Source organism: Phyllostomus discolor, chromosome 9 (assembly GCF_004126475.2).
Source record: "Phyllostomus discolor isolate MPI-MPIP mPhyDis1 chromosome 9, mPhyDis1.pri.v3, whole genome shotgun sequence".
Taxonomy (NCBI): Eukaryota; Metazoa; Chordata; class Mammalia; order Chiroptera; family Phyllostomidae; genus Phyllostomus; species Phyllostomus discolor.
The window spans coordinates 76352891-76380775 of record NC_040911.2 but is presented as its reverse complement, the minus strand read 5'-3'; the positions used below and the strand labels follow the sequence as shown (position 1 = coordinate 76380775).

The 27885-nt window shown below is 39.0% G+C and overlaps 1 protein-coding gene across 13 annotated transcripts in view; it reads left to right on the top strand.

Annotated features, from left to right (window-relative positions):
- Positions 1-27885, top strand: part of PLCB4 (phospholipase C beta 4) — a 394279-nt gene that overhangs the window by 318302 nt on the left and 48092 nt on the right. For all 13 annotated transcript variants that reach the window (XM_036010096.1, XM_036010097.1, XM_036010098.1 and 10 more), the window contains 9 exons: positions 5853-5948; positions 10851-10951; positions 14315-14350; positions 16441-16582; positions 17255-17339; positions 17676-17800; positions 19636-19687; positions 24788-24890; positions 26800-26964. In XM_036010096.1, coding sequence (XP_035865989.1) covers positions 5853-5948; positions 10851-10951; positions 14315-14350; positions 16441-16582; positions 17255-17339; positions 17676-17800; positions 19636-19687; positions 24788-24890; positions 26800-26964 — 905 coding nt within the window. The remainder of the gene's footprint in view (positions 1-5852; positions 5949-10850; positions 10952-14314; positions 14351-16440; positions 16583-17254; positions 17340-17675; positions 17801-19635; positions 19688-24787; positions 24891-26799; positions 26965-27885) is intronic.

The window sequence follows — 27885 nt, the reverse complement described above, 5'->3', positions numbered from 1 at the left end:
AGCTTGTTTCTCAGCATCCTTAATGCTGGCTATTGGCCATTTTTATAGTGTGTGTGTTCAATAATAGAAGAATGATACTTTAATTTTTTATTTGTATGTCTTTGATAACTGGTTCCTTTATCACTATGTATAATGTACCCATTTTCCATTTTAAAAATGATTTGTCTTTATCGTACTGGCTTATAAGGATTTATTATATATTAAGATAATAACTCTGGCAGTTGATAGACCTGGAGTATGTCCTTCCCATTGACGTGCCAATACAAATCAAGGCTCAACTATCAGTCCTTACATCTGATAGACCTGGGAGTATGTCTTTCCCATATTGTGCCGATAGAAATCAAGGCTCAACTACAAAAGGAGGGTGTATATACAGCCTACATGGTAAGTGGAAGGGAGTTGAACCTCAAGTGTTCAGCTTCAGTGATCTGGGAGGCTGTGCCACTGGACCCAACAGAACACCTACTATGTTAGGCCACACTACCAAGTCTGGAAGACATAGTAGCTCTACCTAATACATAAAAACAAAGACAGTGAAACTGCCAACATGAGGAGACAAAGAAACATGGCCCAGAGACTAATAGAACAAATCAAATGATCAATAAATCCAGGAGCTGGTTCTTTGAAAACTTAAAATGACAGGCCACATTAACCAGACTCATCAAGAAAAAAAGAGGGAAGACCCAAATAAATAAAATCAGAAACAGAAGGGGAGAAATTACATCCGATATCACAGAAATACAAAGGATTGCAAGAAATTACCACGAACAGCTATACACCAAGAAATTTGACAACCTGGGTGAAATGGACACATTACTAGAAACATAATCTTCCAATACTGAATCAAGAAGAAGCAGAAAGCCTGAATAAATCAATAACAACTAATGATATTGAAGCAGTGACTAAAAAACTTCTGGCACACAAAAACCAGATGACTTCACAGGTAAAATTTACCAACCATTTAGGGAAGAGCTAACTCCTATCCTTCTCAAACTATTTTTAAAAAATTCAGGAGGAGAGAGGACTCCTAAACTGTTTTCATGAGGCCAGTATTATCCTAATCACAAAACCAGGTAAAGACACAACAAAGAAAGAAAACTACAGGCCAGTACTCTGATCAACATAGATGCAAAAATCCTTAACAAAATATTGGCAAACCAGATCCAGCAATACATTAAGAAGATTATACACCACAATCAATTGGGATTCATCCCAGGAGTGCAATGATGGTACAGTATTTGCAAGTCAATAAACATAATACACGGCATAAACAAAATGAAAGACAAAAATCACATGATTATATCAATAGATGCTGAAAAGGCATTTAATAAAATCCAGCATCCATTTATGCTAAAAACACTCAGCGAAGTGGGAATAGAGGTAGCATACCTCAGTATAATAAAGGCCATATTCAAGAAACCTACAGCCAACATCACACTCAATGGGCAAAAACTAAAAGCTTTCCCCTAAGATCAGGAACAAGAAAAGGGTGTGCACCTTAACCACTTTTATTCAACATGGTATTGGAAGTTCTAGCCACAGGGATCAGACAAGTAAATGAAATAAAAGGCATCCAAACTAGAAAGGAGAAAGTAAAACTGTCATCATTTGCAGATGACATGATAGTGTACATAGAAAACCTTATTGGATCCACCAAAAAGCTACTCAACCTAATAAGTAAATTTGGCAAAATAGCAGGATACAAAGTCAATATTCAGAAATCAAAGGCATTTTTGTACATCAACAATGAAATATCAGGAATAGAAACTAGGAACAAAATCCCATTTACTATAGCAAAAAGAAAAATAAAATACCTAGGATTAAACTTAACCCAGAAGGTAGAAAACCTGTACTCAGAAAACTACAAAACACTGAAGATATAAATTAAGGAAGACACAAATAAATGGAAATATATACCGTGTTTATGGATTGGAATAATTAACATCATCAAAATGTCCATAGTACCCAAAGCAATCTATAGATTCAATGCAATCCCTATTAAAATACCAATGACATATTTCATAGATTTAGAACAAATATTTCAAAAATTTATATGGAACCAAAATGACCCCAAAAACCTCGGCAACTTTGAGAAAGAAGAACAAAGTAAGAGGGATCACAATACCTGATATCAAACTATATTATAAGGCTACTGTATAATCAAAGCAGTCTGGTACTGGCGTAAGAACTGACACATAGATCAATGGTACAGAATAAAGAGCCCAGAAATAAACCTTAGTCTCTATGGTCAATTAGTGTTTGACAAAGTGATGAGCAGCATAAAATGGAGTAACAATAGCCTCTTCATCAAATGGTGTTAGGAGAACTGGAATGATACATGCAAAATAATGAAACTAGAACACCAACTTACAACATACACTAGAATAAACTCAAAATGGATAAAAGAGTTAAATATAAGCTGTGACATCATAAAAGTCCTGGAAGAAAATATAGGCAGTAAAATTTCATATATCGCACACAGAAATATTTTTGCCGATAAATCCTCTACGTCAAGGGAAACAAGGGAAAGATAAACAAATGGAACTATATCAAATTAAAAAGCTTCTGCATGGCTAAAGAAAACATCATCATACTGAAAAGGGAACCAAATGTATGGGAAAATATATTTGCCAATGATACCTCAGATAAGGGTTTGATCTCCAAAATATTAAAGAACTTATATGACTAAACACCAGGAAGACAAATAATCCAATTAAAAAATGGGCAAAGAACCTGAACAGACACTTCTCCAAGAAGGATGTACAGAGGTCCCAAAGCCATATGAAAGGATGCTTAGCATCACTAGCCATCAGAGAGATGCAAATTAAAATCACAATGAGATTCCACCTCACATCTGTCAGAATGGCCATCATTAACAAATCAGTAAACAAGTGCTGGCGAGGTATGGAGAAAGGGGAACCCTAGTGTACTGTTAGTGGAAATGCAGACTGGTACAGCCACTGTGGAAAACAGTATGGAATTTCCTCAAAAAACTAAAAATGAGACTGCCTTTTGATCCAGTGATTTCATTGCTGGTATTATACCCTAAGAATTCTGAAACACCAATTCAAAAGAACCTATGCACTCCTGATATTCATAGCAGCATTATTTACAATAGCCAAGTGCTGGAAACAGCCTAAGTGCCCATCAGTAAATGAGTGGATCAAAAAACTGTAGTACATTTACACAATGGAATACTACACAGTAGAAAGAAAGAAGGAATTCCTACCATTCAGACAGCATGGATGGAATTGGGGAACATTATGCTAAGGGAAATAAGCCAGGCAGCAAAAGAAATACCGTAGAATCTCACCTATAAGAGGAACCTAGTGAACAAAACAAACAACAAGCAAAGCAGAACTAGAGGCATGGAAACAAGAAACAGACTGACAGTGACCAGAGGGAAAGGAAGAGGGCTATAAGGGAGGAAAGGAGGGGAAGGGTCTAGTCAAGGAACAGGTATAAATGACCCATGGACATGGACAATAGGGTTGGGATTGGCTGTGGGAGTGGTGGGTGAGTGGGCCAGGAGAGAGCATCAGGGGAAAATTGGGATAACTGTAATAAAACAATAAAAAAGAAAAAGAAACATGACCCAAATGAAAAAAACAGAGCAAAACTCCCAGGAAAAAAAAAACTAAATGGAATGGAGATAAGGAGCCTATCAGATGCAGAGTTCAAACCACTGGTTATCAGGATGCTCCAGCAATCATTGGATATTTCAACAGCATAAAAAAGAGCCATGCAGAAATGAAGGCTACATTATGTACATATCCTGCAACAATTGAATCTAAATAAATAAAGAAAACTTTACAGGGAACCAACAGTGGGTAGGATGAAGTTGAGATTCAAATCAACAATTTGGAACACAAGGGAGAAAAAAGGATTCAGTCAGAACAGCAAGAAAAGAATTTTTAAAAAATGAGGATAGGCTAAGGAGCTTCTAGAACATCTCTAAACATACAAACATTCAAATCATAAAGGTGCCAGAAGAAGAAGAGGAAGAGCAAGAAATCGATAACTTATTTGAAAAAAATAATGAGAGGAAGTTTCCCTAATATGGTGAAGGAGATAGACACACAAGTCTAGGAAGCACAGAGAGTCCCAAACAAGATGAACCCAAAGAGGCCTGCACCATGACACATCATAATTAAAATGCCAAAGTTTAAAAACAGCAAGAGAAAAGCAGTTATTTACCTACAAAGGTGCTCCACTAAGACTGTCAGCTGATTTCTCAAAAGAAACTTGGCAGGCCAGAAGGGATTGACAAGAAATATTCAAAGTGATGAAAAGTAAAGATCTACAACCTAGATTACTGTCTCCAGCAAAGCTCTCATTTAGAATGGAAGGGCAGATAAAGGGCTTCCCAGACAAGAAAAAGCTAAAGGAGTTCATTACCATGAAACCAGTATTATATGAAATGTTAAAGATTCTCCTTTAAGAAGGAAAAAAAGATTAAAATTATGAACAATAAAATGAAGAAAAATACATACCCTGCAACAATTGAATCTAAAAACCAAAGTAACCGTGGCTGGTGTGGCTCAGTGGATTGAGGGCTGGCCTGTGAACCAAAAGGTTGCCAGTTCAATTCCCAGTCAGGGCGCATACCTCAGTTGCGGGCCAGGTCCCTAGCTGGGGCCTATGAGAGGCAACTGATCCACATACCTCTTGCTCATCAATGTTTCTCTCCCTCTATTTCTTTCTCCTCTGCTTCCCCTCTCTCTCTAAAAATAAATAAATAAAATCTTTAAAAACTTTCAAAAATAAAAGTAAAAAACAAAATAAACAAGCAAAACAGAAACAGACTCAGAACATTTTGGTGATGGCCTGATGAGGTAGGCTTTGGGGGATGGATGAGAAAGGTGAAAGGATTAAGAAGCACAAATGGTTGTTACAGACTAGTGATGGGGATGTAAAGTATAGCACAGGGAATATAGTCAATAATACTCTAATAATTATGTATGGTGTCAGATGGGTGTGAGATTCATCAGGATGATGGCTGTGTAAATTATATAATGTCTAATCACTGGGGTGTACACCTGATACTAATATAATAATGTATGTCAACTATAATTGAAAAATAAAAATGATTTTAAAATGGGAAAAAATAAAAATAAATAAATAAATAAATAAATAAATGTTTGACCTAAGAAGTCTCCTGAAGAAGCTAAGGATCAATCTATCATGGGGAAGGAAGGGGCCAGAATTGCACAGAACTTTAGCTGGAGTTGGGGAGGGGATTACCAGCCAAAATTCAGCTAGTTCAGGGACTCGTTGGTCAGAAAAGCGTTTTAGAAGAGGAGGGAATTATTGTTGCAGATTGGCCTCTACTATTTGGACAATCTAGATTTATCATAGTGGGTAGGAAGAACAACTTCAGGCAAAGTAGACATAGGTGGGGCCCTTGAAAAATTCTCAGAACCTCAGGGCCTCTTACATTGATTAACCTCTCTAAGCTTTAATGTCTTGTGTAAAATGGAGATGGATGGCAGTGGTTTATAAAGCAGTTCTGACAATTGAATGCACTGAATTGTACATAATTGTTCAATAAACAATAGCTATTTTTTAACAAAGATAACCCCTCCACAATGACTGAGCACCCCTCTCAAACCTCTGACCAGAAATTTGGGCATTCACACAAGTTTCAGTAGTTCTTCATCATGCGTAGATAATGTGATTGTTGCGTGTTTCTTGAGGTCACCTACCAGGACTGGGTGACACAGTGACCTTGGGGACATAGCCCTTCAGAACCTAGACAGTACATTTTCCTTTGTAGTTTATTTCCTTCTTAGTGTGGATCTTAAAACCCAGGTTTTGCAAATGATTTAACTTGTGTCACCACCTCCTTCTAGAGCAGCTTGAAGCTTTGAAAAGCATGATGGAAGCAGGAGAATCCGCTGCTCCAGTTAGCATCTTAGAGGATTATAATGAGGAGGAAACAGAAAATGGTAAGTTGAGTTTTATTTTTATTTACATGTCACAAAAATACTTTTTAAGACGAAAAATTTGTCTTGGTGGACCCCTTTATAGAATGTCATGTTTTAATTCTTAACAGTCAGGTGTGTACTGATGCACCAAACTTAATCTTTTGGTATTTTTTGGTACTTTTCCAAATAGTATTCCTTTCAGTTTTCCTGGGCACAAGAGTTTAGTGACTTGGTCATCTCCTTCCTATAGAGCAGTCAGCTGTTCTGCAGAGATTCACAGCCAGCGACTTTTTAAAGCACTTCTGTAGAAGGCAGGGGTTGGAGTAAAAGGAATATTTTGCAGTCCCTTCCCATAAACAAAAACGCAAACTTTGGTATTGTCGATGATAGTAGTAACACAAGCTAAAAGGAAGGGAACTTGAGTAAAGACCCTCAAGAAGATGATTGATTTGTATACACACACAAAATGAATTGGAAACTCAAAACCAGTAGTAAAATTTTAAGTTCAAGTTCATTCAGATAACCAGCTTGCTAGATTTATACAGGTAGATAATTTTAACAAAGGCAGCCTTGTTTAAAATATTTGAATATTTGCTATTAATTTGTTTTGCTCTGGCCATATAGCCACAACCATAATTTTTTTATTTTAAATGGGTCTTTTGAGAGGTTTGGAGTGTTTTTATAAAGTTATTTGTTGATTATGTGCCATGAGTATTGTATAACAAAATAATTTGGACTTCCACTTCGTGTTTTTTGGCTAGACAGGGCCTTCAATTTATATAGTGGAATTGGGCTAAATAATTTAGAAATGCTGATAGAAACTCTCTACATTTGCCATGTAAACATCTGAAATTCATGTGTAGACTTTAGGAAAGTTTGATATTATAGGTAAAAACTTGAAAACTGAGAGAATTAACTAATTTTATTCACAACTCCTTAATAAAGAACTCTAACTGTGGAACAGACTTCATAACAGTGGTTTCTATTGTGTGTGCAAACTCTGGTTTCAACTTCACTCCCAGAGAAAAGTCATGATTTACTTCCATGTGTTCTATAGGGCAGGGGAGGTCTAGAAGGCCAAAGATATCTGATATTATTTAGTCAATACCTGTTATGGTTATCTATTACTGTGTACCACATCACTTCAGAATTTAGAGGCATAAACCAACACCATTATTTTCTCCAGTTCTGTGGATCCTCTGGGCTCAGGTTGGTTTCCCTGGCAGTTGCCAGCAGATGGCATCTGGGCTGGAGTCATCTGAAGGTTCTGCTGGACCAGTTGCCTGAGATAGCTCACTCATTCGGCGGGCAGTTGTCTTTACTGGGAGCTCAACAGGGCCCACTGCCCAGAGCACCCCCATGCAGCTTCCCCATGTGGTTTAGGCTTCATGCAGCACAAGGGCCAAGTTTTGTTCCAAGAGGCAGAAAGTAGAAGCTGCTAAATTATTTAAGAGCTATGCCTGGAACTGGGACATCATCACTTCCTCCTGTCATTCACCAAATCATACTTAGCTCCTGCCCCAGTTCTAGGAGGTGGGTGAGAGGTAAGGTCACATTGTAGAAGAGCAAGTGCAAAGGCAGATGTTATTACGGCTATCTTTGGAAAACAGTCTGCCACAATGCCTACTATATTATTTTACATTTTTTGCAAATAATAAACCTAAACAAGATTTAAGAATAAAGTATTGAAATTAATATATTCAAAAGTTCAGTAAAATACTTCTAAAACTTGAAAAGATGAATCTTAGGTAAAAACAATTTCTTAACTTACACTTCATAGCTGGTAATCAAAAACATGGAGGCAGTACTAGATATTATAATCCAATAAAACAAACTACAGAATAATAAGTTAACAAGAGAAAAAAATCACAACTGCCATTATTGTACCAGCTGTAGATCAAACAGTTTACATCATTGCCTCATCTGATCTTTATTCAACCTGATGAAATAGGCATTATTACACTCATTTTTTTAGATGAGGAAATTGAATCTGAGAGGTAACTTATTTTGCACATTGTCCCACAGCTCGTAAGCAATAGGGCTAAGATTTAATCCCAGAATTAGCTTAACTCTTTTTGTAACTTACACTACTGCCCTTCTAATATACAGGAATATGAAGAAAGGACAAATATGTAAAATGGTTGTTAAAAATTTTTAAATTTTTAAAAATTATATAAATTGTTTTATATCTACCATATTTTTCAGACCGAAGGTTTTAGAAGAGGAAAATAGGAAAAAAATTTTTGAAGCAAAAAATGTGGTAAAATATTTAATAACATAAATAACAATATTTCACCAGTGTAAATGTAAACAGAACTCAACAGCAACATTAACAACCATTATTCCTCCCAATTGGGGGGATGTGCATCTTATAGTCTGAAAAATATGGTAAAATGGTTGTTAAAAAATTTTAACAACCACTGTAGAGAGAGAAACATCAATGTGTGGTTGTCTCACGTGCGCCTCCAACTGGGGACCTGGCCTGCAACCCAGGCACGTGCCCTGATGGAATCAAACCACTGACCCTTTGGTTCACAGGCCAGCACTCAGTCCACTGAGGCACACCAGCTGGAGCCAGTTGTTTAAAAAAATTTAAAGGAGAAAGAATGTAACTGATGGAAGTCAAAGATGTGAAATTTTCTGAGCACACATATTAATCTAAAATGATGGTTAACGGGATTCCACTTATCTTCCTTAAGGGTACTTTCTCAACTTTTATGAATATATTAATTATTCTTATAGGCAGAAAAATGCCTCTAGTGGCTCCCATGTTATTTCAAAATATGCTTGAGATTTTTATTAAATTTTGACAGAAACAATCACAAGGGATAGTATTAATGTAGGAGATTAGCTGAGAGGACAGAACAATCTACTTGAATTTCTCTTTAAGGGCATAGAAGTTTCTGCTTTACCAGTTATATATTTGATTCTTAGGTTCCCTGAGTGATACTTAGCTACAGTTCTGGTCTACCAGTTGGCTGTAATTTCCCTGGCATCACAGTCTGATCCTACTACATATAAATGACTCGAGTCTCTAATTTAAACATTTTGACAGAGCAAGTAAGAGGAAACCAAGCATAGCTCAAGAGGGCAGGCAGCCTGTAGAAAATAGAAAAGACTCTCAGTCCAACCATGTGCCCATTCATTAGCTAGATTTAGATTCACAAGGGAAGGTGACTTCCAGGACTGTGAGGCAAGCAGTGGGTGATATCAGCATTCTGATGTGTGTGCCTGTGTGTATTTGCACACTCAAGAGATAACATACATTCATACAACTCTTTTAAGGCAGTTATTAAGTCTCTGCCACTTGTATGGAATGTACCCCTGAATTCAAGTAGTTTATATCTGGCTGGGCAGCTTAGACTACAGGTATAAAATAGAAATTTAATAGTGATTCTGGGAAGCTTTAAAACCTTTGTTATATAGACTGTGGGTAATGGAAACCTAGTGTCACATTGAGAGCATTGTGCTAAGAACCTGGAGAAATCTCGTCCGTATCTTACTGTGTGACCTCACAAGTCACATCCTGTTTCTCAATCTATTTCCTCATCTGTAAAATGAAGATACTGGACTAGATTAAAACCTATTGTAGCCCCTCAAATTCATTTTCCTGCCTAATGCCTGTATGACCTACTGTTTTTTGTTTGTTTGTTTGTTTGGTTGGTTGGTTTTTAATCATCTGCCTCTAGAATATCCCCTCATCAGAGTATCAGTTCCAGAGGAGGAAGGTGTCTGTCTCTCTTGCCTCACCTTCAACCCCATGCCTGAAATAGCATCTTGCTATAAGCAACCTCTCAAATTCTGAATCCAATATAACACCAGTTGAAAGATACCACTATTTTATCTTGACCAAAAAAGAAAAATACTTCTAAGTAATTTTAAAATACCATCGATTGAAGGATACATTGCAATGTCAGTTACATTAAAATGTGCAGGGGGGTGAGGGTAGGGGAAGTCATCTTAGAATCAGTGAAACAGTTTTACATTTACTCCTGTTCTTGCCTTTTCCTTTGCACATTGTAAACGTGCTTTTCAAAAATATCTCTAATTGTTATGGATCTGCTCACTTCCCTTATGAGTCCATAATCAGAAATTATTTCACTTTTTTTTTGTACAATATGGATCCCTTAAGGGTCCTGGCTAGTTTTTAGGCAAATTCTTTACTGGAGATCATGAGAATTCAGATCTTACACCAGCATGTGTAAGGTTCACTTTTCTAATGGGTGACCCTTTTTTCACCAATGAAGTTGAGTGATACTAGAGTTCCCATCAGTTTCCTGAGCCAATGAACCGAGTACTTCTGTGCCTCCTTTTACAGTCTGGGCCATGCTCCTGTGCTCCCACTTCATTTAGTGCCTACTTCTCGCTCCTCCCTGGCATGAGCCCGAGAAATGACTTCAGAGCCTCTTAACCCTCACCAGGTTTGACAGATGGCTTACAGGAGCGGTACAGTCCTTCCAAGCTCTTTTTTCTGTCACATAATGACTTATGGACATTTTAGTCTCCTTATTCAGTATTATCAAATGTATTTTCCTTTTCTTATATCTTCTTCTTGTTTTTTCTAGATCTCATGGAAGATCAAAATATATTATTTATGAGTTACAGATACTCCTGAAGTGTTGAGGCTTTAATTTTTAGGTCTAGAGTTCTGGGGTGGAGATAATCATTCACTTAAGAAAAATTCATGAAGCATCCAACAGGTCAACACCATGCAAGATGCAAGAGAAAGAATAACTAACAAGATAATGCTCCTTGATAAGAGTTTAGTGAGAGCTTTATTTGAAAGAAGCTTGCACAATTCAGTGTTCCCATCTTCCTTCAGCTTCCTTCTCTGAAAGGGCTTATGTTCCTCAGGATTATAGAGAACCTCTGACTGCTGGTGGTCATTTGGCCTCATGGATTTTTCTTTTGTCTTTCATGCAGCTGACCAAGAAGAAGAAGCTCACCCTGAATACAAATATGGAAATGAACTTTCTGCTGATGACTTGGGTCACAAGGAAGCTGTTGCAAATAGTGTCAAGAAGGTCAGAGTCTTGGTGTCCCCTTTATTTCATGACCCTCAAGAGGCAGCAGCTGTTAGTTATAACATTTGAGAAATATAACCACCACGAGAGACAAAAGGAGCCTATATTTTCTCTTCTAAATTGGGTGACCAGATTCATATCTGAATTCAAGACACACACATTATTAAATTAAGAAAGACATTTAAATCCCTCATTAGTCATTCCCACCGTTGACCACTACCAATTTGGCCAGTGTCCTTTAAATATTATAATTTACTGCATTATTCTAGGTCAGTGATTTTCACCATTTTCTATCTAATGGCACACATAAACTAACTGCTAAAATTCTGTGGCATACCAAAAAATATCTTTTTTTGCTGATTGGACAAAAAATAGATATAATTTCAATTCTTTCACACTGGATGGTATTGTTGTGTTGGCTGTTGCCACTTTTTTAATTTGACAAACCAAGGGAAAAGAGGTCAGTGTCCCTGACTAAATAGTCAGCTATTTCACATTTTAAAAATTCTTGCAGCACTCTTGTTGAAATTGCTACTTTAGGTGAGTAGGGAGACAACAGCAGCATCACAGTGGCAAATGTTAGCCTGTTGAAATCATCAGGAAAATGACCCCTGATTGTTCCAAGCAAGCCCATATTCCACACCAGCTCTGCTAGTTAGATATCTCAACTCCCTGCTAGTGTAGAGTAAGCATAAATATATTTTCATCTGTCCAACCAGTGAGCCAAGAAAAATAGTTAGGCATAGTCTAGGCTATAACAACTCAGAAGGTTCAAAACGTGCTTGTTCTGTGCCCTCATGGAGTTTGTAGTCTGAGGAGAGCTTATCAGAAGGGGGCAGGAAACAGACAACAAACAAGTGAACAGTCAATTGTATGATTACAATTTGTGACAAGTGCTATTATGAACCTAAAAGTGAGTGTTTCAGTGGAGAATAATATCATGGAGGAAATAAGGAAACCAAACCCAAACGGTAAAGAGGAACCAGCCAGGCACAGAAATAGAAAATAACTAGCTGCAGAGGGAACAAAAGACAGTGTGAGCAGGGTGGACCAAGTGAGGGTGGAGTAAAACAAGGTGAGATTACACAGGCAGGTGCAGGATTTGGGGTCTACTTTGAGAGACTCAGATGTTCATCTAAGTGAAATGGGAAGCCAATGAAAATATTTAAAGAAGGGAGCAATGTAGCCTAGAAGATATTTTTTCTTCTGGTTACAGTACGGAGAGGCGATTAGAAGGAAGCAAGAGTACACGCAGGAAGAGCACTTGGGCTACGCTGTGACACTAAGCCAGACCCCTGAGGGTTTAACTGGACAGTAGGAACAGAGGACTGAGTGGATTCAAGATCTACTGAGGAAGCAAAAATGATTCAACCTGCTAATGGATTGAACGTGGGGAAGTGAAAGAGAGGGAAGCAAGATGGCTTTCTAGGGTTTAAGGACCTGGGTTGACTGTGGGGAAGAGTGGAAGAGAAAGAATTCAAGAGTTTCAGGTAAGACAGGCTGTTTGAGGACTGTGAGATATGTAAGCGGTATTTATACAGCATTGGTGTTTATACAGTATTGGCTCTGACTCTGGGTTTATTTCCTAACTATATAGCCTTGGGTAAGTTACCTAACCACTCAGTGCCGTGGTTTCTCCGTCTGCAAAATAAACATAATTATTGGTCTGTTGTGAAGAGGGAATGGGTTTAGTATATGGAAAGAACTTAGGATGGTGCCTGGCACATGGTAACTCCTGGAAAAGCCTGAGGTGATGCCATGGTCATCTTCACCATTGTCATTGTCATCATCACTAGCGATATCATCACCAGCACCTGGAACTAGAAGAGAGGTTGGGCTGGAGACATAAATTGGGAGTTCAGAAGATGTTTTTGAAACCCTGGAAATAAATGAGATGACCCATAGGAGGAGGCAGGAAAGAATGCCCATGTGGGGCCTGTTTAAAGGGAGAGCCACAGGAGAAGGGCCGGAAAAGAAGAGTGAGGTGTGGCTGGAGGAGTTGGAAAGCAGGCAGTGAGGCCAAGGAAGCCAGAACAGTTTCAGAGAAAAACAGCACAGTTGGTCTTTTCCCCCAGCTTTACTGAAATATAATTAACATACTATGGATTGCATAAGTTTAAGGTGCACAGTGTGGTGATTTGATACAGGTATATGTTGTGAAATGATAACCACAAGCAGGTTAGTACGCATATCCGTCATCTCACATAATTATCTTTGTGTGTGTCTGTGTGGTGAGAGCATCTCAGATCTGCTCTTGTGGCACCTTTGAAGTATAAAATACAGTTCTATTAACTGTTGCCACTGGTGTACATTCAATCCTTGGAACTTATTCCCCTTATAACTGGAAGTTTGTATCCTTTTACCAATAAAAAGCTCCCCATACCCTAGCACCTGGCACAGTGGTTGATTTTTGATGATTACATTGAGTGATTAAGTTTTAGTGGAGTGGTGGGGGCCGCTGGAGCAGACAGATGTGAATGAGTAGAAACTATATTTTTTAGTAGTTTTGCTATAAAGAGGAGTAAGAAATGGGCTAGTGGTTAAAGGTAGCCTGAGAGGTCAAGGGAGTGTTATTTTTAAGATGAATCTGGAGTGTGTTTGAATTGTTGGAAATAGTGCAGGTCGACAGGGAGAGATTAAGTCTCGCAGGAGAGAGAGGGCAGAACTGCCTGTGAATCACTTGAGAAGGGGGTGGATGGGATCATGGGGATGTGAAGGGAAGGTGTGGTCTCTAACTGGAGCAGGGATATTTAATTATTGAAGACAGTGGATGGAGAAGCATGTAGTTGATAGATACATTTGGCAGTAGGAAAATGGGAGGGAATCAGTCTAGTCAGCAAAGCCAAAGGAATATACCTATTATACTCTGCATTTTCTGACAGAGAATTATGACTACGGTGGGATTATGGGATACTTACTAAGACTAAATGCTTACCTTTGTACCATATTGCTACATAAAGCCTTTAGCAATACCCAGTCGAGAGAGTTGAATTGCTGAAGAGTGACTATTCATGCTTGCTGACCTTTTCATATCAGGAGAGATGACCATACTGATTATTCCCAAGCCCTATGGCTAAATCAACCAAAACATTAATTAAATTACCATAGGAAGGATCTAAATAAGTGAAAATTGTCAACAAAGGAGGGAAACAGCATTAAAATTAGCTTTTCTCACATGTGAAACAGTATCCTTTCAGTACTTGCCTTTGTTTGGGGCTGTATGCCATTAATGAATTCCCATCTTAACAAATAAAAAGAGTAACAACTTTACCTATATTTATTTAAATATGTGCATATATATGTCTGGAAAATTTGGAATTTTGCCCTTTAGAGAAGTAAACAAATTTTCTTTCTTTAATTTAGGTTTCTGATGACCTTGAACATGAAATCAACAAAAAGGTAAGAAAATGATTTCCTTGTGTATTTTTTTTTCATTATCAGACTCTATATGTGGCCTCTGATACTGAACATTATGTCCTAAATGTTGTTACTCTATCTTCCCCCCACTCCATGGAAGGTCAAGCTTATTGTTTGTGGGTATAATATTTACATGCTCAATAGATCTAATTTTAAGAGTCTTTAAAAGAAAGAATTAATCACAATAATGAAATGATTAAATCCCAATAAAATTACAAAATTAGGGCAGGTGATTAGGATAACTTTCCTAAAAATAAATGTCCATTGCAGTTAGGCATTTTCTTAGCTGGGAGTAGAGATTGTATTCCTTGAATAGGAGTACATGATCATCAGCTCATTGAATTTGAAAATACAAATGACCTAGTAATTAGTGAGCAAACCCATATTGTAGTGAAATAGAAAGGCAATCCTGATTCCAACTACATTAGTCTTCTGAGAGATTGTCAACTTCACATTGTACACATTCTGGAGTTTATTTGACATTATTAGATATTGACTTTATTGTAAGGAAAGTACAGTTCCATTTTAGTTTCTTTTATTCCTTTCAGAGTTCAGCATGAAATCAAAGTGGTCTTATTTAGGAAATGCGGGTGGTTTGTTACAGCAGCAAGACTGATGGCAGTCACAGCAGAAATCGGCTTGTAACTTGATCCCCACACTTCAGAACTTCAGAAAAGACTGCCTTGCTAGCTGTGGGTTCCTGTCTTATTGGGAGTAAATATTTACTGTGTAAATATTAATTTTGGAATAATTATGGATAAGTCTGATCCCAGTCGTCTCCCAAGATATTTGTATAATTCTACCAGAATTTCACAAGGCATTGGAGTGAACAAAGGCGACTCCAAAAAAGGAGTTGGCCTTTGGTCACTCCTTTTATTAACTAAGTAGCAGTAACTGATTATTTTAGTCCTCAAGGCCTCAGTCTTCTCCTGCCATTGGGCAGGACTCAAAGTCTCACCCCACAGGATTACTGAGAGTAATGACAGTGGATGCCAGATTTCAGCCTGGTGCCCAGCACGTGACCCTGGTGTTTCTTATTATCATTAAACACACACAAAAAAGAATCCAACATGGCCTCTGCCCTATTTGGGAGGTTGGGACATATGAAGAAATGATTTAAAAAATAAGTTATAGTGTTAGATATGTAACTCAGACTTTTATTTGTAAAATCAGTTTGATGATTTAGAGTGTCAAGTCATCAGATGAGAAGGCAAACAGTCTGACCATTTTTTAACTATTGAATTGTTTCATGTGACTAAGCAGTTCATCCACTTTTAACAATCTATCCAGGAAATTTAGCTTTTCAAATTTGTCAACAGAATGTTGCTCACTTTTGGAGGCATTATTTTTGTTGTTGTTGGTTTTGTTGGTTTTGTTCTCATTAACCAAGAAATAACCCAAAATAATTTTTTCCTTCTGTGCAAAGTAATACAATTTCAATATTTCAGTCAGGACAATATCTTATGTAGTAGGTTATCAGATTATTTTAAGAATAAGCTTTTTAAAAAAAATATGAACTCCCTCCTTAAGCATGTGGTTTTAAATGCTAGAGTGTGTTAAGCAACGTGTGGACCCCAGAGGGGCAGTGTCACTGTCACTTGGAAGCCAGTTAGAATGCAAGTTCTAGGACCCCAGCCCAGATTCATGCCATCGGAAGCTCTGAGGGTGTGGCCCAAGAGTGTTTGGGTTTTAATCACCTCTGGGTGATTCTGATGAATACAAAGTTGGAGAGTCACTGTTTTCACTTTCTGCCTCCATTCATGAAAATAAGAATAATCGGTGCCTGCTATGTGTATTTCATAGCATTGCTGTAAATCTCAATGTGTTTCATGTTTTAAAGTCCTTCGAAAATCTAAAAAATATTTTAAAAATGTAAGATAATCCTTTTGATTATTTGGAGTTTCAATAGACATTAACTTTTGAAACACTCCTTTAGCATAATTGAGCAAGGGAAAGGTCTTTATTTTTAATTTGTGTGTGTGTGAATTCTCTTTAGTAAGGAAGTCTGTAGCATATACCTGTGAGTCCTGCTAACGTCACCGACATGTATGTTCCCCTCACTGTGCTTGTAGGGCCTGGTTACTGTAGAAGATGAGCAGGCATGGATGGCATCTTATAAATATGTAGGTGCTACCACTAATATTCATCCGTATTTGTCCACAATGATCAACTATGCACAGCCCGTAAAGTTTCAAGGTTTCCATGTTGCTGAAGGTAACATCAAAGGTTGAATGCTACGCCTATTTGGTCTGCTTTGCTGCTATTGTGCTGATGAGCTGTGATCTGACCTGATACCACTCCCCTCTCTGGGCCTGCAGACTGTTCCACCTCATCCTTGTTTTAGCTTGACAGACCGCATGTCCTTGGCACGTGGAGGCATTTGTGATGTTATTCCCTACATCATCCACAAGGTGGCTCTGAGAGACCGGACTTGTTAACGTGCAAAGAGGGTAGCCTTTTGCATTAAATATGTTTCCTAACCTCTTCTCATTAAAAGCTGGTCTCTAAAAATATGCAAAGTATTTTATAATTTTTTCTAATTATTTCTGGGCTAAAGAAGCCATCATGATCATCATCATTATCATTATCATCATCATCATCACCATCATCATCATCATCATCAAATATACGTATTTCAAGGATGGCTGGGTGTGGTGGAGTATATCTAATTTGCTTAATGACTCCAAATTTAATTCATCACCCTTTTTTTTTAAGTCAACCATCTCCATCCATAGAACATTAATGAAAGTAGAGGCTACTAACATGATGATGGAACATCTGGCTGCAAAGTCTCCTGATTCAGGGTGTGATTCTATTTATTGCTTATCTATTTCTCTGAGAGTGTGATGGCAGGGTTCCTGAGTGCGTCTTTGCTTTCCTTTACAGAACGCAACATTCATTATAACATGTCTTCTTTTAATGAGTCTGTGGGTCTAGGCTACTTGAAGACACACGCGATTGAATTTGTGAAGTATCCTTATGGAAAGAGTGTTTGGTGCACTTTTGGTTTGGCAGGAGTCTCTGAAACAGATAAGTGGTTAATATGTGATTGTGGTTATAGAGTTAATAAAATATCATGTGTGAAAGACCACAGTGGCTGTGAAAATCTGCCCAAATGGGAATTGTTTTCATAATCCACACAGCAAACTGTGGTTTTCTCCAAAGCATCATTTATAAATGTGAAATTTGCTCTGTTGTCTCCTTGTTTGTCTTTATTGGTCCAGGCCCTTGTTGTTTTAGCCCTTTGTTGTTTATTTATTGCTTCTGGAATAAGCTTTTTTTCCGTTTTCCTTAATAAGTTACCCAGTTATAACAAACGGCAAATGAGTCGCATTTACCCCAAGGGAGGCCGAGTCGATTCCAGTAATTACATGCCACAGATTTTCTGGAACGCTGGCTGCCAGATGGTTTCACTGAACTATCAAACCCCAGGTAGGAGCTGATGTCCAGTGACCTCAAATTCCATGAGAACGCTTTGACAAGACGCTGCCAATAGTTGCCCATCCCTTGGCTGTGGGCATTTTTTAAAGGAAACAGACATATGGCAAAACAATGTGCTGAATTTATGTAATGGCAGTAAATCAAAAACTCAAAATAGAGCAATAAAACAATGATAGAAGATAATATATTTTGATTTAAATCAAATTTCCTTTTGCAAATGCCATGATTACTCTGCTAAACATTTTCCCTATTCCAAAATATATCTGATTTTTTTTCCATTTGGATCAAACTGATCTTTGTTTCCAGAAACAGAATTAAATGCAAAGTATTTGAGTATCTTTGTATAGTAACTATGATTCATTTTTCCTTTGAAAAGCACTTTCCCACTGTTAACATTCAGTGGACATCAATGAATGACACAGTGGTGCCTCACCATGTGTGGAATATTATGGGGTAGACTCTGCTAAAATGGTGTGTAGAGAGTTACGTGATCTTAGAGGCACTAATATATAACTTGATCTTCCAAAGTGTACTCAAAGGCAGGTTTCCGGTATATCATTTCTCCCTCCCCAGGAGAAGAGTAGACTTTCATAAATGCATAAACAAATTTTAATGTTTTTTGATCATTGCTTAAGAGCCTAGGATCACAATTTTAAGATTAGAGATAGAAAAGAAATGGACTCTAGATACTTACCTAAAAAAGGTGAGAAAAATGCCACAAAATCTATCCACCTTTTATGGTTAATTTCAGAGTATGTTTCATAATATTGGTAGACAAAACAGAACAGTGCTTTCTTGCTCAAGTCTTAGCTATATGTGGATCCTTCCCACGTTTCCCAATTTTTGTTATCTCATCCACCTGCCACGCTTTGAGAATCTCTCTCCATGTTGCCTCTAGCCTCTGGACTGACTGAAAGGTTCTTTGACATTCGTCCTTTTGGCACAAAGGTGGCCTGACTGTGTTTCCCACCCGTTGTCAGGACCTCCTCAGTGACCAGAAGTTGGAGTCAGCTCTCGGCACAGTGCACCCGTCAGCTTTCACTGCGTTAAACTAGGACCAGATTCCAGTGCAGTCCCAGAGTCTTTCTAGCAGAGACAAAATAGTTTCACTTTCTTAAAATAGTTTTACTTTCTTAAAGTGGTGTCAAGTTGCATTCTGAGTTATCAGTGAGCCCATTACATGGGCTAAATGATCCTAAGGCAGTTCATTCAGTAGGTCGGTTTATGTTTTATTCTATACTGTTAGGTTTTAATCACACCATTTTGGAGAAGAAAAATATACATCATCTGGCCCATTTCTTTGGCTGATGAAAAGAAAGAGTGAAGATTTTGTCTGCTTGCAAGAGAAAAATCATAAGCTGTGCCCTGACCTCACTAGAAAAATTCACCTTAAGTTACTGATTTTTACATCATCCTTGCCTAGTTTATTTTTTATTTTCTTAATGGAATTTTATATTCACACTTAACCTACTGGGTGTCTCTAGGGAAACCTTCCTCTGTGGTCATAAGGCACATCCTCTCCGACTACATCAAGTGGGACATTGGTACTCAACACTAACAAAATTCTTACAGTTAATCCAAATTTTAAAACAATGCTAGCATGATCTTTATGAAAACACATTTTATGTTTAATTTAAATGAAACACAAGGTCATTCAACATAGAAGAGAGAGTTGTGTGCTCACACCGACACAGTAGTACTTTGCGGTATTAAAAAAGACCTTTCAGCCTGGGGTCAGCATCTGATTTCCATTGTTTAAAGTCACCCCATCAGGATCTTTTTTGTACAGGGAGATGAGATGCTAAATTATTTTTGTCTCTTGACAGATTTAGCGATGCAATTGAATCAGGGGAAATTTGAGTATAATGGATCATGCGGGTGAGTAATGTGATTTAAACTGTTGTCACCGTGTTCCAGCGTTCTGTGCTACAGCCCTAATGAAACTGTGTCATTTTTAATTAGGGACTGCTGAATTTAAGCCATGTTTGAGGGATGGTATAGAAACAAATGAAATCCCTGGATAGATTATAGTTGCAAATATACATTCTTCATCTCCAGTTTTATAGGCTTTTAAGAAAGATTCTATTTATTTATTTTTAGAGAGAGGGAGGGAGAGAGAAAAAGAGGGAGAGAAACATTGATGTGGGAGAGAAAAATCAGTTGATTGCCTCTCATACTTGTCCCAGCCAGGGACCCTGCCTACAACCCAGGCATGTGCCCAAACAAGGAATCAAACCAGCAGCCTTTCGGTTTGTGGGACTGTGCCCAACCCTTTGAGCCACACCATTAGAGATTTAAAAAAAAATTAACCACAAGTTATGCAGTTTATCATACACACTCTACAGTTTAGCTTTCTCACTTTAAATTCAACAGTGGAGATTTTTATGGCTGGGACAAATAGTGATCCCTGCTCATTTGGACATTAACTAGACGTTAAAGACGTGTAATTTACCTAGGGCAGATAGAAGAATGGAGTTGATTTAATTCAGCTAGGAAGAAAGCATTGTCTTCTCTTCATTCTATTACATGTCTTATAAATAGTGCTCTAAAATCAGTGAACCAAGTATAAAATAGGAAATGTTAATTCCACTGCAATGCTGAAAGGGTGAAGGAAAATATGAAGTTAAAATTCTGCAGAGATGGAAAGCACTGTGTGGCCATTTCCCCCCATGCATCTGACCCCAAGCAGCACCACAGACAAACGGCCCCAAACCCCTGCCCAGAGGGCTCTAAACCCAGTGGAGTGTCATCCACTCTGAAAAGCTACTCTCAGAAAGTTCTTGGCCTTTCTGCTTGAACAGCTAATTTTTATCACTAAAAACAGTATGCCACAATAAAACTTTTCAGCAATTGTGAGTTCAAAGTGCACACTGCCACCTCTTTCTTCCTGGCATGGGGTTCCCTGCCAGTGTGCCCTCACATGGTGACAGCCTGATTGCCCAGATCACCCACAACACACATAGCTGGATCGTGCACAGCAGTTTTTTGCTGTGTATGTTGAAAGAAAAAAATGTATACCTTGAACTAATATGTTATACGTAAATTAAGTCTTTATAAAAGTAAGGAGAATGCAGTAAAACTTATGAAGTTAAGAAAACAACAGCCCTGGCTGGTGTGGCTCAGCTGGTTGGGCAGTCGTAGTTCAAAGTGGAAGGTCACCAGTTTCACTCCAGTCTGGGCACATGCCTTGGTTGTGGGCCTGGCGCCTGGTTGGGGGTAGGCGAGAGGCAACCAGTTAATGTTTCTCTGCCTCTCTGTCCCCCTCTCTTCCCATCCTTCTAAATAAATAAGTAAAATCTTTTTTAAAAACCAACAAAATACATTGCAGGCTTTTTAAGAGCTATTTTGTTACTGAATGCAAAGTGTTTGTAACAAAGTAATTGTGCATACAGATTGATGGATGGATCCCCAGGGGCAGGCTGAGGCGGTGGGGCCCCTGGGCAGCTGTGGTGTGGGAAGGAAAGCCCTCCTGTGGAGTCTGAAGCCTCAGGTTTGAGCCCCAGCTCCTCTGCGTGAAATATCCCTGGGCAGGCATGTTAGACTCTGATGCTCGGTTTCCTGCTTGATAAAATGAAGACAGTAACACCTGCCACACAGGTTTGTTGTGACAGCTCAGGAAGGGTGAATGTGAGTGTTTCTGAAACTACTTCATGAACTGCAAATGTTGGTGAAGAAGTGAAGTTTAAGGAATACTGAAGACCTTATGGTTGTTTACACCCAGAAACAAGGCAAGGATAAATGAGTTCCCTGATCAAATCGGGCCTTTAAGTTCAGGGAGGCAGCCGTGGCCCTGCCATTCACACAGACACTTCGGGCCTGTCTGTGCACCTCCTTGGACACTTCCCCATGGTCAGGTAAAGCCAGAGCCTCCCATGCTCGCCTCAACTGTCCCACAGCTGGTACTGACACCAGGAGGGGAACTGCTTGCAGGTGGAAGAGGTCTCCACAGGAGTTGTATGCCTTTGTTACATTTCTTTTCAAGAGTTTTCCCATAGTTCACATGAACAAGTCTCTCCTTCTATACCATTGTTTATTTTAAAATACATTCATAAGCTAGGACAATGTTCCTTTAGTCTGAACTCTGGGCTATATATTTGAGATGTTGTCACCAAAAGCCTAAGTCCCACCAGAGGGGCAAACACATGATTGCTCAGTGGGGCAGCCCAATGTAAGAGGTTTTGACAAGATTGTTCATCCTGCTGTGCCCTTCCCTCCCCCGCCCTCCCCTTTCCCCACACCTAGCCCAATAGCACAGAGAAGAAATCGTTCTCATCTGTGACCTTTCCTGCCCCTCAGTGACAAAGGTGTTGTACCTGGAAGGTAGGGGGCAGCCATTCAGGACAGCTTTCCACAGAGCAAGGGCATCCATGCCCTCGTGGCCTTCACAAGTGGTCCTTGTCATTCTCCCATTCATGTGCGGGACTTTTAAATAAATCCTGTGGGCTGCATCTGAGGGCTGCGTTCCTGTGCCCAGCAATGGCATTCTGTGCCTTTTAGGCCGACAGGGCAAACAATAGCTGTTTTACATCAAACATTAGTGTGTAATGCACACTAACATCCCTGACTGTAGCAACAGAAACGAAGCATCGGAAACCCGCCTGGGAATCCCTCTGCTCTGCAGTCTGCTCTGTTGGGAGGTGACACCAGTGGGCATCACAGCAAGTGTGATTTCTTACCAGGGAAGTGACCAGTAGTTTATGACAGGCTCATTTTTAAAACTGGAAAAATGGGAGGCATTTCTAATGAAACAACATAAAACAAATTAAGTTCTCAAGTCTTTTCAGGCTTTCAGAGGTAATTGTATGATTGATATAAAACAGTATGATTTTCTTGATTCACAGATGCACGCTTTTTATATCATTTTCTCAAATTGGAAGTGTTTGAAAATCTGTAGCCTGTTATAGTTATAATCAACATCCATTTTTCTTTCTTGCTGGCAAATAAAATAATGGAGAGTTGAATAATTGATGGCATCTTTGGGGTTATCAAATAGGATATATTTCCTTAGGACCCCATCCTCTGATTCCTATAGCTGCCGTCCAGCCACCTGCCTGAAGAATCTTCTTCTCCCCCTCCCTTGCCTTTGGAGGCCCCACAAAGTTCACAGACCATCCTCAGATCCCTCCACTTGCCGTTGACTTTGGCCTTTGCCCATGCCCACCACACAGACCTTGTGCCAGATTCTTGTTCTGTGCCAAAAAACATCAGGCAGGGCCAGCTACCTAGTTTCCAGGGCATGATGCAAAATGAAAACAAAGATCTTCTTGTTAACACATTATTAATAAAGAATTTTAAGTCAGTGGCCACAGAGCCTGACCAAGCATAGCCATCGAAGTCCAGGGCCCTATGCAGCTGCACAGATCCCATAGCCCTAACCCGCCACTGGGCTCCTGTCAATGCCAGGGTCCCAGAACCTGCACAGACCATGGGCTGTGAGGAGCAGCCTTTGCTGCATCTGCAGGTGGCCTTGGGTCCAGAACAGACACTGCTTCACGACAGCTGCAGATGTGTCAGCCCCAAGCCAGGGCTTACCTCATAATCCTGTCACACTCCTGCACACTCTCTTTTATTTTTTAAGTATACAAGTATAAAATGAACACATTAAACTGAAGGCTGCCTGCTTTGGAGAACTGGATTTAGGTTTCTTGCCCCTTTTCCCTGGCATTTGTTATTTTGGGTCAATTCACTCTTTCACAGATTAGTTGTCTTCTAATCAAGTCTAAAAGCAGGGTATGAGGAAGAATGTTTTTGGCTTTAAGCATCATCAACATCACATTTGTTTATTTTTGGTGAGAAGGGGCTCCTGGCCCTTAAAGAAATGGCTGCAGAGCATGGGGAGCGCTGGATCTCTGGACAGCCACTGTCCAGGGGGATCCTGGACTGGAAGGATGACTACAGTCCTCCATGGACCCCAGAGTCCTCGCCTTTCCCAGGAAGGAGAATGCGTTGTTTCACACACTGGAATCCAAATGCTGCCCCTCCTGTGAAAGGCAGAGCCATCATGTTACCTCCCTCACAGCTGATGCGTGTTACTTTCCCAGACAAAGCTGGGAGGCTCCCTCGGAGAAGTGTGTGCAGCACTGTAGTTACTCAGCTATTTCCCTCCTAAGTCTAGCTTTGCTGCATCATCATGTTCTCCAGTGGCTCACACTAGCCACAGAAATAGGTTCAAATCCAAAACTCTGTGTATACAGAAAACATTCTCCTGTTTGCCGTTAGAGAGCTTTTGTGTTAGTATTTTGGGCTGCATTCTCTTGGAGACAGGTGAGTATTCCTCTCAAATCATTTTTATGCATAGCAGAACCTTGAAATTATGGTAATTATCAAACTTCCAATTAGATTTCATAATTTAATACATTAGTTAAAACACTATAAAGAAGTAGAGTATCATCCTGGCTGGTGTGGCCCAGTGGATTGAGAGCCGGCCTGCAAACCAAAAGGTTACCAGTTCAATTCCCAGTCAAGGCACATGCCTGGGTTCCCAGAAGGGGGCTCTAAGAGGCAACTACACAATGAGGTTTTCTCCCTCACGTTCTCCTTCCTTCCCCTGTCTTTAAAAATAAAGAAATAAAATCTTTTTTAAAATAAGTAGAATATTGCATATTTTCTATATTTTGATAACTGTAGCTTATACAATTAGTTTTTTATTGTTATTCTTTGTATTTTAATTGTGCATGTAAGAGCAAGTATCTCAAGAGGTCCATGGCATAAACAAGTTCAAGAGAAAATGGTAGTATCAGGAAGTTCCAGACATCCCTGATCTTAGAATCTAGACAACATCCCTCTTCCCTGCTCTTCTTTAGGATTCTCAGTAGGGCAGGGTTCTTCTCTCCAGTCCTCAGGGTCCCCTGCCTAAAAGCCTAGTTCCTAAGTTACAGATGAGGAAAAGGAAATATTTAGTGTCCTGGAGAGTTAGTGTTTTAATCTTTGTAAAAGCAGCTAATAAAATAAATTCTTTCTATGCTTGTGTCCCACCAGGTACCTTCTCAAACCAGATTTTATGAGACGGCCTGATCGAACGTTTGATCCTTTTTCTGAGACTCCAGTTGATGGGGTTATTGCAGCCACGTGCTCAGTGCAGGTAAGGCCCCTGCACTTCACAGAATAGTACAAAAGTGGAGGCAGATAGTCCTGGAAATGTCTTAAGAAATCACAATTAAAATTTTTAATGTCAAGGGGCGAGATCCATGTGTTGCCCCCAGCTTTAACTTAAACTCCTCATATTTTCCTTGAGATACATTTTTGTCACTAACAAAATTATTAGTTTCTGATAGTGAAAGACACCAATCAAAAACAGTACCTACAAAGGACATGGAGCAACAGGGACTCTCACTCATTGCTGGCAGGAGTGCAAAATGGAATCCAGAACTTTGGAAGGCAGTTTGGCAATTTCTTAGAAAACTAAACCTATTCTTGTCATACGGTCCAACAGTCACGCTCCTTGGTGTTTACTCAAATGAATTAAAAACTGTGTCTATACAAAAACCTACACAGGGGTGTTTGTAGCAGCTTTATTTGTAATTGCCAAAATTTGGAAGCAACCAAGATATCCTTCAGTAGGTGAATGAACAGATAAACTGGCATATCTAGACAATGTAATATTGATCAGTGCTAAAAGGAAATGAGCAATTGAGTTGTGAAAACACATGAAGGAAACAAATGCACATTATTAAAGGAAAAAAAGCCAATCTGAAAAGTCTACATACTCTGTGAGTTCAACTATATGACATCCTGACCAAGACAATATGATGGACGCAGTAAAAAGATCAGTGGTGCCATGTGTTGAGGGGTTAGGGAAGAGGAAGAGGCAGGGCACAAGATTTTAGGGCAGTGAAACTCTTTTATGTGATGCTACAGCGCTGGGACATGTCATTTTACATTTGATCAAATCCATGGGATGTCCAGTACCAATAGTGAAGTCTGATGTAAATTATGGACGTTAGGTGATAATGATGTGTCAATGTAGGTTATTGATGCAACAAAGGTACCATTCTGTTGAGAGATGTCCATAATGTGGGAGGTTGTGTGTGTTAGGACAGGAGATACATGCAAACTGTACTTTCTTCTCAGTTTTGCTAAATTGAATGTAGAACTGCTCTAAAAATAAAGCTTATTAATAAATAAATACCCACTAAATTATTCCACTTATACAAAATTCTAGAAAAGGCAAACTAAGGTACACTTACAAAAAGTAAAGGAGTGGCTTCCAATACACAGAAATGGAGGGATGGAGAGATTACAAAAAGTAACAAAGGAATTCGGGGAACGATGGAAATGTCCATTGTCTTTGTGATAGTTTCACAGATGTGCTCATGTCAAAACTGATTTCATTGTGCACTTTACATATGCAGAGTTTATTGTATGTCAGTTGTACTCCAAAAAAAACAGTTTCAAAATTATTAGCTAGTAGATAATACAAAAAACTGATAAATGGCTATAGTCATTTGAAAAGTAAATGAAAAATAGTCTCTCCGTAACTTTATAATAGATGGAATTTAATGCTGGTCTTTACAAATACGTAACACATGGCTGACTGGTGTCAATATCAGTAAAGAATAACAGGCACATTTTAACGTTGTTTTTCTTTCTGTGTGTGGCTTTTCAAGACTTTTAAAAGAATTCAGTAAATGTATGGTGTGACAGAATTTTGGACCTGTGAAGTGATTAAGGCATACTTCAATGTATCACTTCATGGGTTGTGGGCACTTGGGTCAAATGAAGGTACCTGGACACTATTTCTTTGCATTATATGATTTGTGTATATTTCCCTTGTTCTTTTCCTAGACAGTTTTTAGGGTAGAACCTCTGCCTAGAATAGTTTTGTGCATAGTCGTTCAGTAATGTTTTAGTTTAATAAGGAGTGAAGCCATTATTCCCATAAATAATTAAAATTTTCAAAGATGAATAGACAGTCTAATTCTTACTTCCTGATTAGTATTCACTACTAATGATTACACAGACTTTACTTCTCTCTTGTCCTATTGCTACAGGTCATATCAGGTCAATTCTTATCAGATAAGAAAATCGGCACATATGTAGAAGTGGACATGTATGGGTTGCCCACTGACACTATACGTAAGGAATTCCGAACTCGCATGGTGATGAACAACGGGCTCAATCCAGTTTACAATGAAGAATCCTTCGTATTTCGGAAGGTAGGACATGTTCTATGTATCAGACTCACTCTGCTACCTTGGAACCCATGTGTTTTTTTTTTGTGCACAGACACTACCTGATGTAAAGGGCAGTTATTCAACCCAAAATGTCTTACTTGTTTTCTTCTTCTAATGGGCAATTGTTGTTGCTGTCATGTGATTGTTGTTTCTGTTTGTTCCTGTCCTTTTTTTTGGCGGGGGAGCTTTTCTCTCTTCCTTGGAGAAGCCCATCTCCTACGTGGCAATGCCTGAGCCCCAGGTGTGCTGTCTGCTTAGAATATATCCTCACTGGTGGACACCATCACACCTGGGAGAGCGCTTCCCTGCCCTAGCTGCAGCTGGTAACTTGCCCTGTTCCTTTAGCCAGGATGGCAGGTAGAATGGTTCACCATAATTATGGCCAATAATGTCTTCAAATGGGTCAGTTGGCATTGTCTTCTGCCTCCAGGAAGTGTGATACCTGCTGCTGCCTGCCAGTTCTGTGCTTCATGTGCCATTTTTGGTATTTTGGGGTTTTTTTCCAATACTATAATTTGATCCTAAAAACAATCACAGTCATTCTCTCTAATGATTCGGTTTTTAATCTTGTAATTATTTTTCACTTCATTTCTCTTTTGTCATTTGAAAATGTATTGGAAAATTCTTTCATTGGCAGTGTTGTCTCTCAGAATATCTGTTTTTCTCTGTCACTTTTTCTCTTATCCTGACCAAAATGATCTCTTGCCTCTTCTTCAGGCACAGGATTTCCAGGTGTTTCTGCTCCATTTGTGTGTCATGCAACACAGATAATTGGCTTCTTATCTTAACAAATAGGGATTGATCGCCTTTGAATAGACTAACAGGTTTACAGAAACCGGTTTAGGGGAGATCAGTGTAGGGACAATGAAACAGGCTAGTTTGAAATGTAGGTTCACCCTGTGA